This window comes from Chrysemys picta, chromosome 6 (assembly GCF_011386835.1).
Source record: "Chrysemys picta bellii isolate R12L10 chromosome 6, ASM1138683v2, whole genome shotgun sequence".
In the NCBI taxonomy this organism is placed as follows: Eukaryota; Metazoa; Chordata; order Testudines; family Emydidae; genus Chrysemys; species Chrysemys picta.
Window position 1 is genome coordinate 43,924,785 of NC_088796.1, and position 13,478 is coordinate 43,938,262.

Below are 13,478 nucleotides of genomic sequence, written 5' to 3' on the forward strand. Positions count from 1 at the left end.
CGCCTTATCTGAGATAGCCTTCGGGACGGAGGAGGGAGGCTTGAAAAATTTGCAGCTGCTGGAGGGAGGGAAAAAAGGAGAGAATTTTTTTTAAAAGATACATTTTACAGAACAATGCTTATACTCTTTCACGGTGAACAACACTATTCACATTACATAGCACATGTGATTTCTGTGCAAGGTTGCATTTTGCCTCTTAATATTGAGTGCCTGTGGCTTTGCTGCTAGAGATCACAGACACAGGTCCGGGCAACAGAATTCGGCTTGCATGCGGCCATGGTAAGCCATTGTCTTTCGGCTTCTGCGCCCTCCTTTCCTACATACCAAGCAAAGCCCGTTGAGTGCTGCGGTTTTCCTGTTAACAGTCAGCAGCAGAAAACAAACTAACCCCCCCACCATCCAATTCTCTGGGATGATCGCTTTACCCCTCCCCCCCCATCGCGTGGCTGGTATCAGGGAAGATCCCTGCTACCCAAACGCGAAAAGCTCAGGGCCAGTTCCCCCCCCACCCCTGCGCTTGGCTAACTGCAGGGAAAGATTTCTTTTCAGCCACAGGTAAACAGCCCAGTAGGAACGGCCACCTCTGTCCCCTTAATTAAATTCCTGTATTTCAACCAGGTTACCATGAGCGATATCACTCTCCTGAGGATTACACAACGAGATAAAGAACGGATGTTGCTTGAATGCCAGCAAACACCGGGACCATACGCTGCCAGGCTTTGTCATGCAATGATACCAGATTACTTTCTACTAGCATGGCGTGGTCAGTGTCCTACCATGGAGGACGGAATAAGACTGCACTGCCCGGAAACCTTGTGGAAAGGCTTTTGGAGTACCTCCAGGAGAGCTTCATGGAGCTGTCCCTGGAGGATTTCCGCTCCATCCCCAGACACGTTAACAGACTTTTCCAGTAGCTGTACTGGCTGCGAATGCATCCCAAGTCCTCAGGGCAAAGTAATCATTAAAAAACGCTTGCTTTTAAAACAAGTTTTATATTTTAAAAGGTAAACTCACCTGAGGTCCCTTCCATGGGGTCATGGTCTTGGATACTGGCTTGGGAGGGTACTTCAGTCAGGCTGAGAAAGAGATCCTGGCTGTTGGGGAGAACGGAGTGCTGTGTGCTCTCCGCATGCTCGTCGTCGTCCTCCTCCTCTTCCCCATCCGCAGAATCCTCAGGTGTGGCTGATGACATTACCCCCACCTCAGAATCCACGGTCAGAGATGGGGTAGTGGTGGCGGCCCCCTCTAGAATTGCATGCAGCTCAGCGTAGAAGCGGCATGTCTGCGGCTCTAACCCAGAGCAACCGTTTGCCTCCTTTGTTTTCTGATAGGCTTGTCTGAGCTCCTTGACTTTCACACGGCACTGATCTGAGTCCCTATTGTGACCTCTCTCCATCATGCCCTTGGAGATTTTTTCAAAAGTTTTGGCATTTCGTCTTTTCAAACGAAGTTCTGCGAGCACTGAATCCTTTCCCCATATAGCGATCAGATCCAGTACCTCCCGTACGGTCCATGCTGGTCCTCTGCATGGTTACCTGTGCTGATGAGCTTTCTGTGGTCACCTGTGCTCTCCTGTGCTGGGCAAACAGGAAATAAAATTCAAATGTTCGCGGGGCTTTTCCTGTCCACCAGGCCAGTGCATCCAACCGCTGTCCAGAGCGGTCACCATGGTGCACTGTGGGATAGCTCCCGGAGGTCAATGCCATCGAATTACGGCCACACTAACCCTAATTCAAAATGGCAATATCGATTTCGGCGCTACTCCGCTCGTCGGGAAGGAGTACAGAAATCGATTTTAAGAGCCCTTTATTTCGAAATAAACAGCTTCGTTGTGTGGACGGGTGCAGGGTTAATTCAATTTAATGCTGCTAAATTCAAATTAAACCCTTAGTGTAGACCAGGCCTTAGAGGATGTGAAATTTTATTAGGGGGAAATACTAATACCAAAACAGTTGTGAAGTTATTCTGCATCATCAAAAATAAAACTAGACAAATTAACGAAGAATATGGCCAGTTATTTTATGTAATCATAAAAAATCTGCAGAAGGCACAGTAAAATCCTTTATAGAAATACCAGTGTGTGTTGTGAACAGTATATTATGAAAGTCTGCATTAAAATAACGATGTTCAAGTCCACTGTATAAATCTATTGCCTGAGAATATGCTTGTGAAATCATATTGGTGCAGTCCTATTGAAAATTCCCATTCTAAATACATAAAAAGTTCTAGGGACAATGTCTAAGTTTTAGATCTGCATAGCTAGAGCAGTAATAGAATTGTTGCTGAATCTAATCTTCTAGAAAATGAATGCTTCAGGAATATTTAATGCCAATATCCTAGTGTTCAAGCAGTAATAAAACAGGCCAAGGCTGTTTACTTGGCATAGTGGTGAGGGGATGATACAAAAGTACAGGTGCAATGCATTCAGTAAAGATCACACTTGTATCATTATTTATAGTAGCTGGAATCTACCTTCTGAAATCTTAATAATTCCTAAGTTTACCTAGTATTAAGATGGATATATAAAAATTAAACAAATATTTCTACTTACCTATGCTGCATTAAGTTAAAATATAAAATAATCAATCCAGTCTTTGATTAGCCTGTATATTTATTTGGAAAAAGAGCTTTCATGTGCTATAATACATTAGTATAAAATCTTGTACATATAATTGTTTCATAAGGAGGAAGGGGCCTCAAATGTAAACACACATTTGAGCAACTGTACTCATGTGATTAGTCCTGTAAAGTTCAGTGGGACTGCTTGTATGCATTAAGTTACTTAGCTGGATAAGTGTGTGCAGGATCAGGATATAAAGGAGGAAATATGCATATGATGTATAATTAAGTAATGCCTATTAAAATGAACGATCTGGCTTCCTTAAGCATGTTCTTAATAGATTTTGCTCATCTGTCATGCTGCTACCACTGTAAAGTAAATCTGACCATCACCCACAGAAGCAAAAAATGAGAAGTTCTTTTTCAATAGTTACTTCTCTTGCCTTCCCTGGAAGAAATGAGTCACAACCTTCCCTTGTAATCTTCATACTTTTGAAAGTAGGATTTTCATTGTTTTAAAAATTAGTCATTTTACTCTAACAGTTTGGGAGAGGGGGGCTGGCATTTCTAAATTGTAAGCTTTTAATTAGTTGACTAGATCCTGAAATGCCATACTAGAGGATTTTTTTCTACATTCTGATAGGAAGGTAGGGTTACCATATTTCAACAATCAAAAAAGAGGACGGGAGGAGCCCCGCCCTAGCCCCGCCCCTGTCCTGCCCTAGCCCCGCCCCTGTCCCTTCCACTCCCTCCCACTTCCTGCCCCCTCACAACCCCCAACCCTCCCCCCCACGCCTTGTCCCCTGACTGCCCCCTCCTGGGACCCCTGCCCCTAACTGCCCCCCAGGACTCCACCCCCTACCTAAGACTCCCTGCTTCTTGTCCCCTGACTGCCCCCTCCTGAGACCTTCCCCACATCCTAACTGGCCCCCTAGGACTCTACCCCCTACCTGTCCCCTGACTGCCCCAACCCTTATCCACACCCCCACCCCCAGACAGACCCCTGGGACTCCCACGCCCCATCCAACCACTCCCCACCCCCTGACAGCCCCCCCCCAAAACTCCCGACCCATCTAAACCCCTCTGCTCCCTGTCCCCTGACTGCTCCGATCCCTCTCCCCACTCCTGCCCCCTGACAGCCCCCCCCCAGAACTCCCAAACACCCCCCCCCGCTCCTTGTCCCCTGACTGCCCCCTCCTGGGACCCCTGCTCCTAACTTCCCTCTAGAACCCCACCCCCTACCTAAGCCTCCCTGTGCCTTGTCCTCTAACTGCCCGCTCCTGAGACCCCCCCAACCCTAACTGCCCCCTCCTGAGACCCCCCCACCTGTACTCTGCCCAAAACCTTACACCCCCCAACCCCCAGACAGCCACCCCCCGAACTCCTGACCCATCCAACCCTCCCCCTGCTCCCTGTCTCTTGACTACCCCCCCCCGCAGAACCTCCCTGCCGCTTCTCTGACCCCCGGCTCCCTTACTGTGCTGCAGAGCGGCGTGCTCGACAGCGGGGGAGGGGAGCAGGGTTGGAGCTCCAGACGGCCGGAGGCCGAGGCGACAGCCGGCGATCTGTGAATGCAGGACGGGGGGAGGGAGGGAGAGGAGGGGAATGGTGTCAAGTTGCAGGAGAGAGGAGGGGGGAAGTGGAGGAAGGGCTTTGGCTGCCGGAACCCCATGCGAGTGGCACCATCCGGCCGGCTGCCCTGTAAGCCCCTCACGCTCTGCATGGGCGGGGGAAAGTCCGGACATTGACAAATTCCCCCCGGACGCTATTTTTAACTGAAAAAAGCCGGACATGTCCGGGGGAATCCGGACGAATGGTAACCCTATAGGAAGGGAGGTGGGTGATTTATTTAAAACAACAACACTATTCACTTTTTGTAGGGGGAACCCATATGTAATTAGTGAAATGCAGGTTTAAAGCTAAGAAGTATTGCATAGGATGTACTGGATTGCCCACAAGCACCCCTCAGCTGCTGGTTTAGAATGGCATAAACATCTTTTAAAAATCTGTCAGCCAGTTCATATGTAAGGTTTGCAGCAGTGTAGGCTGCATATATGCATAGGATGAGAAAAGGAAACCTGATAGGTTAATAGTGACACAGAACGAGTTACTGCTTATATAGGCAATGTTCAAACCACATGCAAACCCACTTTTTTTCTGGAGCAGAGAGCACTTGTTTTTAAATGTTGCTATTGCTCTTGTAAAAACAAAACAAAACAGGCAAAATACATAATAATACTCACAGAGCAAAATAAATGCTTTTCAAGCCATGCTTTCATATTTTTTTATTTATTTGTATAATGCCAACATTGTGCAAGGCTGTATGTTTATGGTACTGTACGTACCCGACTGTGTACATTAATACATTCACCTATGTGTATCTATCTTAGATGTTGTTTTCCTTCCTTTGTATGTATTGTATATTAATGTAGGGCTTGTAGGTAATACCAGATTGATTGCTCCCGGAGGCTGAAGCTCTCTGTTTATCCAAAGAGAAACTACAAGATAGGCAGGGGCAGTTTCTCTATAGTGCTCTGCCAATATATCTCAACCCCAACCTGGATGAACTTACTCCATGTGAGGGCAAGTCTACACTACAAAATTAAGTTGACCTAAGTTACATCAACTTACAGCCACTGCAGCAATTAAGTCACTTTTGCATATCCACACTGTGCTCCCAATGTCAGCGGTGTGCATTCTCACTAGCAGCGCTTACATCAATCTAGAGAGTAGTGCACCATGGGTAGTTATCCCACTGTGCAACTTGCCACCATCTAGCGCAGGGTGTTTTGGGAAGGGTTTGCAGTGCCTTATAGGGGCAAATGAGTCACTTATGGGTGACTGGGAACATGGTTTCAATGTCCCATGATACAGTTTTCTCCATCCCATTTTATCTGCATCCCATAATGTTTCATGCCTCTTTTCAAAAGCCATGCAAGCCTGTCCGCCATCTCTGTGAGAAGCATGGATCCTGCACAGCTCTATACTATTGTGATGAGCGTTGTGAGCATGGCACACCTGATCCTGCAGTATTTGCGGAGCTGCCAGAGGAGCCAGGGGGAACATTATAATTCCTTGGAGGGTAGCTTACTGTGGGACATAGAACATAAGAACGGCCATACGGGGTCAGATCAAAGGTCCATCTAGCCCAGTATCCTGTCTTCCGACAGTGGCCAATGCCAGGTGCCCCAGAGGGAATGAACAGAACAGGTAATCCTCAAGTGATCCATTCCCTGTCACTCATTCCCCACTCTGACAAACAGAGGCTAGGGACACCAACCCTGTCCATCCTGGCTAATAGCCATTGATGGACCTATGCTCTATGAATGTATCTAATTCTTTTATGAACACTGTTATAGTCTTGGCCTTCACAACATCCTCTGGCAAGGAGTTCCACAGGTTGACTGTGTGTTGTGTGAAGAAATACTTCCTTTTGCTTGTTGTAAACCTGCTACATAGTTCTTGTGTTAAGAGAAACAATTCAAGGTGGTTGTTGGCATTCACGGAGCAGCTGCAGATGGTGGAGCACCATTCTGGGCCCCGGAAACAAGTACTGACTGGTGAGATCATGTCGTTATGCAGGTATGGGATAATGAGCAGTGGCTGCAGAACTTTTGGGTGCACAAGACCACATTCCTGGATGTGTGTGTGGCGCTTGCCACAGCCCTTCAGCGCAGTGACACCAGAATGAGAGCTGCACTGACAGCGAAGAAACAAGTGGCGATCGCTGTGTGGAAGCTGGCAACACTAGATTGCTACCATCAGTCGGGAATCAATTGGGAAATCCATTGAGGGGGTTGCTGTGATGCAAGTGTGCAGGCCCATTAATGACATCCAGCTGTGAAGGACTGTGCCTCTGGGCAACATGCAGGGCATAATGGATAGTTTTGCAGCAATGAGGTTCCCAAACTGTGGTGGGGTGATAGATGGCATGCGTATCCCAATTTTGGCACCAGGCCATCTTGCCCCTGAGTATATCAACAGACAGGGCTACTTTTCTGTGCTATTGCAAGCACTGGTGGATCACCAGGGATGTTTTACTGACATCAATGCAGGATGGTGAGGGATGCATGGAGGGACTTTCTTTTCGGACCAGAAGATGATCATTGGGAATGTTGAAATGCCATTAGTGATCCTGGGATACCCCCACAACCTACCCCTTACTCCCATGGTTCATGAAGCTGTACCCTGGCCACCTCGACAGCTGCAAGGAGCGCTTCAACTACAGGCTCAGCAGGACAGTTAAATGTTCCTTTGGCCATTTGAAAGGCTGCTGGCACTGTCTACTCATGAGATTAGACCTCAGTGAAAAAAATATCTCAATGGTTATAGGTACCTGCTATATGCTTCATAGTATCTGTGAAGCAAACGGGGGAAAGCTTCCGCCACGGTGGAGGGAAGAGGTGGAGCAGCTGTCTGCTGATTTTGAGCAGCCAGATACCAGGGCTATAAGAAGAGCTTGATGGGGAGCTATACAGCTCAGGGAAGCTTTGAAAGACCATTGTAATAGTAAGCCACAGTCATGTGTGTTGCTGTAGTGTGCTCTGCCTGGCTTTTTTTTTTTTTTTTGCCCCCCAGTATTAACCTTGTAATGAGTGTTGTGTGTGTAGTATTATAACATTGTAAATGCCCCTATTGCTATTTTCTGTGAATTATGTCAGCCCTAGCCAGCATATGTTGTGAACTAATAAAAATGAATTAAGTTTCCATAATAGACACCATGTGGAATGTGGGTGGGTGGGGGTAAAAGGAAGTCCCGGAATGTAGTTCTCTATGGGCTGCAGAGGGAGGTGAGCACAGGTCTGTTGAACCTGAAGGTCAACAAGAGTCTCTAGCATGTCTGTTTGCCACTTGAAAATCGCTAGCATCTCCTGCTGCACGTCTCTCTCCTTTTCCTGTGCTTTTCTCCTCTCCCCTCCATCCTTGTCCATTCTGTCCATAAGGGTGATCCTCCAAGCCCTGTGCTCAGTGTCCACCACACCAGAGGTTTGCAGGATCTCTTAGAACATGTCATCCTGCATCTTCTCCTCCTTATCTGACTGAGCTGCTCCACTGGTGTGGATGGAGAGACCCTCAAGGCCACATTTCCATCTGCAAAAGATACAATGCACAGAGGCACTATTGTGAATATATTCACAAGATAAATGGAAACGTGGTATACTGAACTCACTCCCCTTCATCCACACAAGTTGCAAGCACTATATTCTCACTTCTCCTTGGGATTCATAGAGCACAGAGGCTGTCCCAGCAGCCATGGTGACTGTGGCCTGTGAGGGAGAGAGCGAGTTGGGACAATGAGGGGGACGGGTGTGAGTATATGCAGATAGGGCAATTGAACTGAATACTGGCACCGTTTTCCACTGCCAGTGGTGATTTTAGTTGATATCTCACTCCTGAGATTAATGAAGGCTGAAAGGGAACAGCTCCTGCACATGTCTGGCTGTAGACTGGATCCATATGCTGCTAGCTTGTGTGTTGCAATGATGTCTGCTTAAGTAATTGCTGAGTGAAATGTGAAAGTGTCCTACCCCGGCAGAAAAAATAAGGCAGCCCTCCCTAGAAACCTTCAGCAGAGGATTGCAGTGTACCTTCAGAAAAGTTTCCTCAAGATCTCTGAATTCAAGGTGCATCCTGGTGCACATAAACAAACTGTTCTGCAGGACCCCCTCTGCCTAACTCTACAGGGGAATAAGAAGCAGATAGTGTGTCTACCTCTGTTGGTTATTTCACTACCTTTTCTAGCATGATTAATAAAGAGTAAATGAACAGATGTGTCCCTGCAATATCAAAGCAAACTGCAAACTTACCAGAGGTTCCTTTCCAGGCATCAGGCTTGCCCATGCTGGACTGTAGGGACTGGCTTGACTGTTCTAGAGTAAAAACATGTTCTGGATCGCTGCACCACTGGATCCCCCAGTCGCCTGTCCCCCATACTCCTCCTCTTACTCATCCAACACCTCCTTACTGTTCACTCCAGTGGCCTGTGATTCCAGCCCCCCCCGAAGTATGCACAAGGCCCTGGAGGGAGGGGAGGGTCTCCGCCAAAGATGGCATGCAGCTCTTTGTAAAAGTGGCATGTCTGCAGCTCTGCACCACAGCGACTGTTAAGACTCTGTTGTCTTCTGGTACGCCTGCTTCAGCTCCTTGGCTTTCACGTTCAGGGCTGGCTCCAGGCACCAGCCGACCAAGCACGTCCTTGGGGCAGGGTGGCGCTCGATTTTTTTTTTTATTTTTTTATTTTTTTTATTCGGCGGCATGGCGCTCGAAGGGGGGGCGGGGTTTTGGGGGGGCGCGGTGCTCGGAGGGGGGCGGGGGCGGGGGCTTCGGGCGGCGTGGTGCTTGGAGGGGGGCCGGGGGCTTTGGGCGGCATGGTGCTTGGGGGAGGCGGGGCTTCGGGCGGTGTGGTGCTTGGGAGGGCGGGGTCTTGGGGGGCGGGGGCTGGTGCGGTGTGACGCTCGGAGGGAGGCGGGGGCTTCAGGCGGCGCGGCACTGGGGGGCGGGGGCTTCGGGCAGTGCGGCACTGGGGGGGCGGGACTTCGGGTGGCGTGGTGCTGGGGGGTTTTGGCGGTGCTCGCGGGGGAGGCGGTACGGCAGGGCAGCTCTCTTCTTTTTTGCCTGGGGCGGCAAAAAAGTTAGAGCCGGCCCTGTTCAAATGGCACTGCTGCAGGTCCCTCTTGTCGCCCTTCTCCCCATACCCCAAGCGATCTGCTCATAGATATAGATGTTTCTATGGCCAGATCGGAGCTGTGCCTGCGCAGCCTCTTCTCCCCACAGACCCAGGAGATCCACCACCTCCTGTGTACTCCAGGCAGTGTGCAGCCAGCATGGTCAGCTGGGCAGTTGCTAGGTGAACTCTCCACGCCGAACAAATAGGAAATGGAATTCCAAAAGTTTGCAGGGCTTTAAAGGGGAGGGCTGTCTACCTCGCCGCCAGGCAGTGGAGTTCAAAATGGTGACCGGAGGGGTCATGTTAGGGCATTGTGAGAAATCTCCTGGAGGCCACTAAAGTCAATGTAAGTAATGCAGTGTTTACACTCTGACACTGTATCGACCTAACTATGTCAGCCTAAGTGCTACGCCTCTCACAGACGTGGAGTAATTAGGTCGGTATAGTGGGCATGTTACATCGGCGGGAGTGACATTTTTAGTGTAGCTGCTTACAGAGTTGGGTCTACATAAGCTGCCTTGCATCAATCTAACTCTGTATCGTAGACCAGGCCTAAGTCAGTGTAGTGGGTGAGTTACATTGGTGGGAGCAGCATTTTAGTGTAGACACTTACAGAATTAGGTCAACATAAGCTGTCTTACCTCGACTTAACTCTGTAATGTAGACCAGGGCTGAGGTAGAGTGATAAAAGCTCCATGCCTATTCAGTCTTTGGTCTCTTTTGCTGATGCTGCTGACAAAAGTGTAATTGTTATGGTGATAGCTTTCATGATGTGGAAATTTGTCCATTGGAATGGACTGAGGCAATTGATTCTTTATTTAAGCCATTAACTAGGCTGGTTTTTTGCTACAGGAATTAACTATGAAGCACAAAGAGAAATATCTAAAATATTCGTTTCTGTTTGAAAATTAATGTCAGTATTACATTATTTTATATTGTCATGTTAAAACACAGTACTGTAACTAGTTGGTTAGAATAGAAGAGCATTTGTGAAAAGCAAAGCTAGAAAATACTGGTATTTCTAATGGTCTTTTTATAAATTGGATAAAAATTATTTTTATGTGGATGCACAGAAGTCGAAAGGACTCTAGTTTTAGACAACTATGGTATTGAAGTTTTAAAATCCTGTGTAGACCTTTGGACAACATTTAACCTCCATAAATGTAGATCAGGGAAGCCAGTGTGGGATAAACCTTTTGGTCTTGATTCACTTGTGTTGGTGCAGGGAAGGCAGCTGCATCCCAGGAGAGATTTACCCTTCGTGAAGGAGAGCCTTAGTCTCCATCTGGGGTAATAAGACTAAGAGGGACCTTTATTTCTTTCTTGTCCTTATTGCAGGTAGTATTTAGCTGCATAATATTTCCTTGGTGCAGGAAAAAATAATCCTTTAAAAGTAGCTAATGTCATAGTAATTAATTTTATGGTTGTTTAGATTTGGTCATCAGACTCCACGCAAGATTTTTTTATCTTGTAATGAAATCTGAGAAGTAATCACTGAGACATTTTACTATGTGAACTGAGGCCTCATCTTTTATCCCATTTAACACCTAAAGAAAAGGTTATAGAAACATGCATGATTTTCATACTGTTGAGAACAGTGTTACATACATGAGAAGTGTACCTGATTTTTATTATCTACAGATGACAGGAAAGCAGAATTGCAGCATTAGAAATAGGGATGCATATTTATGGAAATATATTAATTCCCCATAAAGTTATTCTTGAGGAGGTCCGGGATGGACTTCCTAGAAGAAGCTTCCCAATAAATTCAGGATGTTTGAATGTATGTTTGAGTATATTCTTCAGGTTTGATTTACTCCTGTACTAGAGATATCGTAATTAGGCTGACTAAACTGTAGCTCCAAACCACTGCATTAATTTTCTGAAATATGTTGCGTGAATTTTTTTAAAATATATTTAAAAAATTTAAAGCTAAAAAAAATCAGTTACATATAAAGCATATATATTTAAATCATTAGGAATTATGTTGAATACGTTTTTTAAATCACATGCAGTTACTTTTAGAACGCAGTCCTGGACTTCAGCATCTATTTGTGGTAGGATAAAGTGGACTTTGAAGGTTTTTTATAATTATACTTTTCCATGGTGGAATCTATTTTAAGTGTTTTGAGAATTAGAACTTTGAACTATTTGAGTAACTAAACCAGCATGGGTACCTTTCTCATTTGAGCTTTCAATGGAGTGAGATTTTTTAATTAGTCCCTTTGATTTTCTGTATGTTGAATGTTTTCTGAAAGACAGCACTTTAGCAATGAAGAGCCAAAAAGAAAAAAAAACGTGATGCTATGGTGATTTGCATTATTATGATTATTGTTATTCTATGTTTGTAGTTCGACAATCAGCAAGCACTGGGAGGCAGAACTGGCCACACTTAAGGGTAACAATGCCAAGCTCACAGCAGCTCTGCTGGAGTCCACTGCCAATGTAAAACAATGGAAACAACAGCTTGCTGCATATCAGGAGGAAGCAGAACGTCTACATAAGCGGGTGAGTCCAGACAAACAGCTAAGGTCCTTGAAAACCATAAGACTGAGGAGCTATTGAATATATTTGATTATTTTGAAGTAAATCAAACATACAATGTGGTGATCTCTCAAGGGATTATCGTTTCATATTGCAGTTGCCAAACTGCACCCAAGCAGGGTTTTGTGAGACTGTGTGTGAGAGAGAGAGAGAGAATGAGAGAGAGAGAGAGAGAGAGCAATACACCTTAATGTGTGCACTGACTTTCTTCTTAGGAATTTACTCAAAACCCCAGGGTGGAGCAAAGTATTCTGTAACATGAAGGGTTGTAAATTGTCACAAGAAATGTGTATATTTTTATATCACTTAGACTGTGCTGTAGAGGTGTGTGGCATCGTATAGACATGGGCAGCGGGTGACGATTCCCCTGGGGGAGGCCAGCTCCCCATTCACCTCTTCTGCCCGTGGTCCCGCCCACACTCCACCTCTGCCCCCTCCCCACTTGCCACATCCCTCCTCCCCTTCCCCCCTCATTGCTCTCCCTGCCCACATCCCTCCTCCCACCGGAACTCCACAATTCTTCCCCGACCCCTGATTTCCCTGCACTGGGCCATCCTCCATGCCATGCACCCACTGTCCCGGCCCCCATCCCATCCTGCCCCCTGCATCTCCCTTCGCCCTCCTCTTGCCCCCTCACACATCCTTGTTTCCCCTTCAATCCCCTCTTGCTCACATCCCCGAACAGCTGATATGCAGATTGTCCCTGCAAGAGGTACACCAAGCTGCCCTGCTTCAGGGCACACAGAGTGCAATATAAGCTCCATAAATGAAAAAGGTCCAGAATACCTCTTTCAAAAGTTTCAGAGTAGCAGCCGTGTTAGTCTGTATCTGCAAAAAGAAGAACAGGAGTACTTGTGGCACCTTAGAGACTAACAAATTTATTAGAGCATAAGCTTTCGTGGACTACAGCCCACTTCAGAAGTCCACGAAAGCTTATGCTCTAATAAATTTGTTAGTCTCTAAGGTGCCACAAGTACTCCTGTTCTTCTTCTTTCAAAAGTAGCAGCAACTTTTCATTTAGCTTCAGAGCAAGGGGGGTTGGTGGAGGAAATAAAGGCTTGTCAGCAAAATTCTGATACCTAGGAGTGGGAAGATAAATCTCTTCAATTAGAAGAGTCTCCTCCTTCACCTAACTCAATAAAGCCACTCTCATAATAGACGGGGGGGGGTAGTAAAACTGTGTTAGAAAGGAACATTATACTGCTCAAGATTCATCTCTCCCAGCTGCAGCCAGTGCTCCAGGCTCCCCAGCAGCAGCCCCAGGGCTCGGGGACCTTGCAAGGAGCATGGGACCCAGCGTCACTGCAGCAGGAAGTGCAGTTCACTTCCTGCTGCTGCTGGGATGCAGGGAGTCCAGCCATTCTTCCTAGCCAGCTCCTCCTGGGTCATAACAAGGAGCCAATTCCATTGCATTGCAGTCCCACAGCCCTAGACCCTGCCCCTTGGTGGTTCCACATTCCCTGGGCATGAGCAGCTTCTCCCCGCATTAAGGGGGCATAGTACACAGAGGCCATTGTACTTCTATAGAAAGGTGTCCAGATCCTGAGGAGAGGGGAGGAGGGACCGGCAGTGGGGAGTGAAGGGGGAGGAGAGAAGCAGCCAGGCAGCAGCGGGCTGCTTGGAGCTGCCTCTGAGCTTTTATATGTGCTATGCAGGTTCCTAGGCATCTGAGGAGGCAGTATCTGATACTCAGCTTCCTGGGTTCATC

General features: G+C 47.0%; 1 protein-coding gene across 2 annotated transcripts in view; it reads left to right on the top strand.

Annotated features, from left to right (window-relative positions):
* The window catches only part of HOMER1 (homer scaffold protein 1), a 144,083-nt gene that overhangs the window by 106,906 nt on the left and 23,699 nt on the right, over nt 1-13,478 (top strand). For both annotated transcript variants that reach the window (XM_065550054.1, XM_005286435.5), the window contains exon 6: nt 11,578-11,734. In XM_065550054.1, the coding sequence (XP_065406126.1) occupies nt 11,578-11,734 (157 nt within the window). The remainder of the gene's footprint in view (nt 1-11,577; nt 11,735-13,478) is intronic.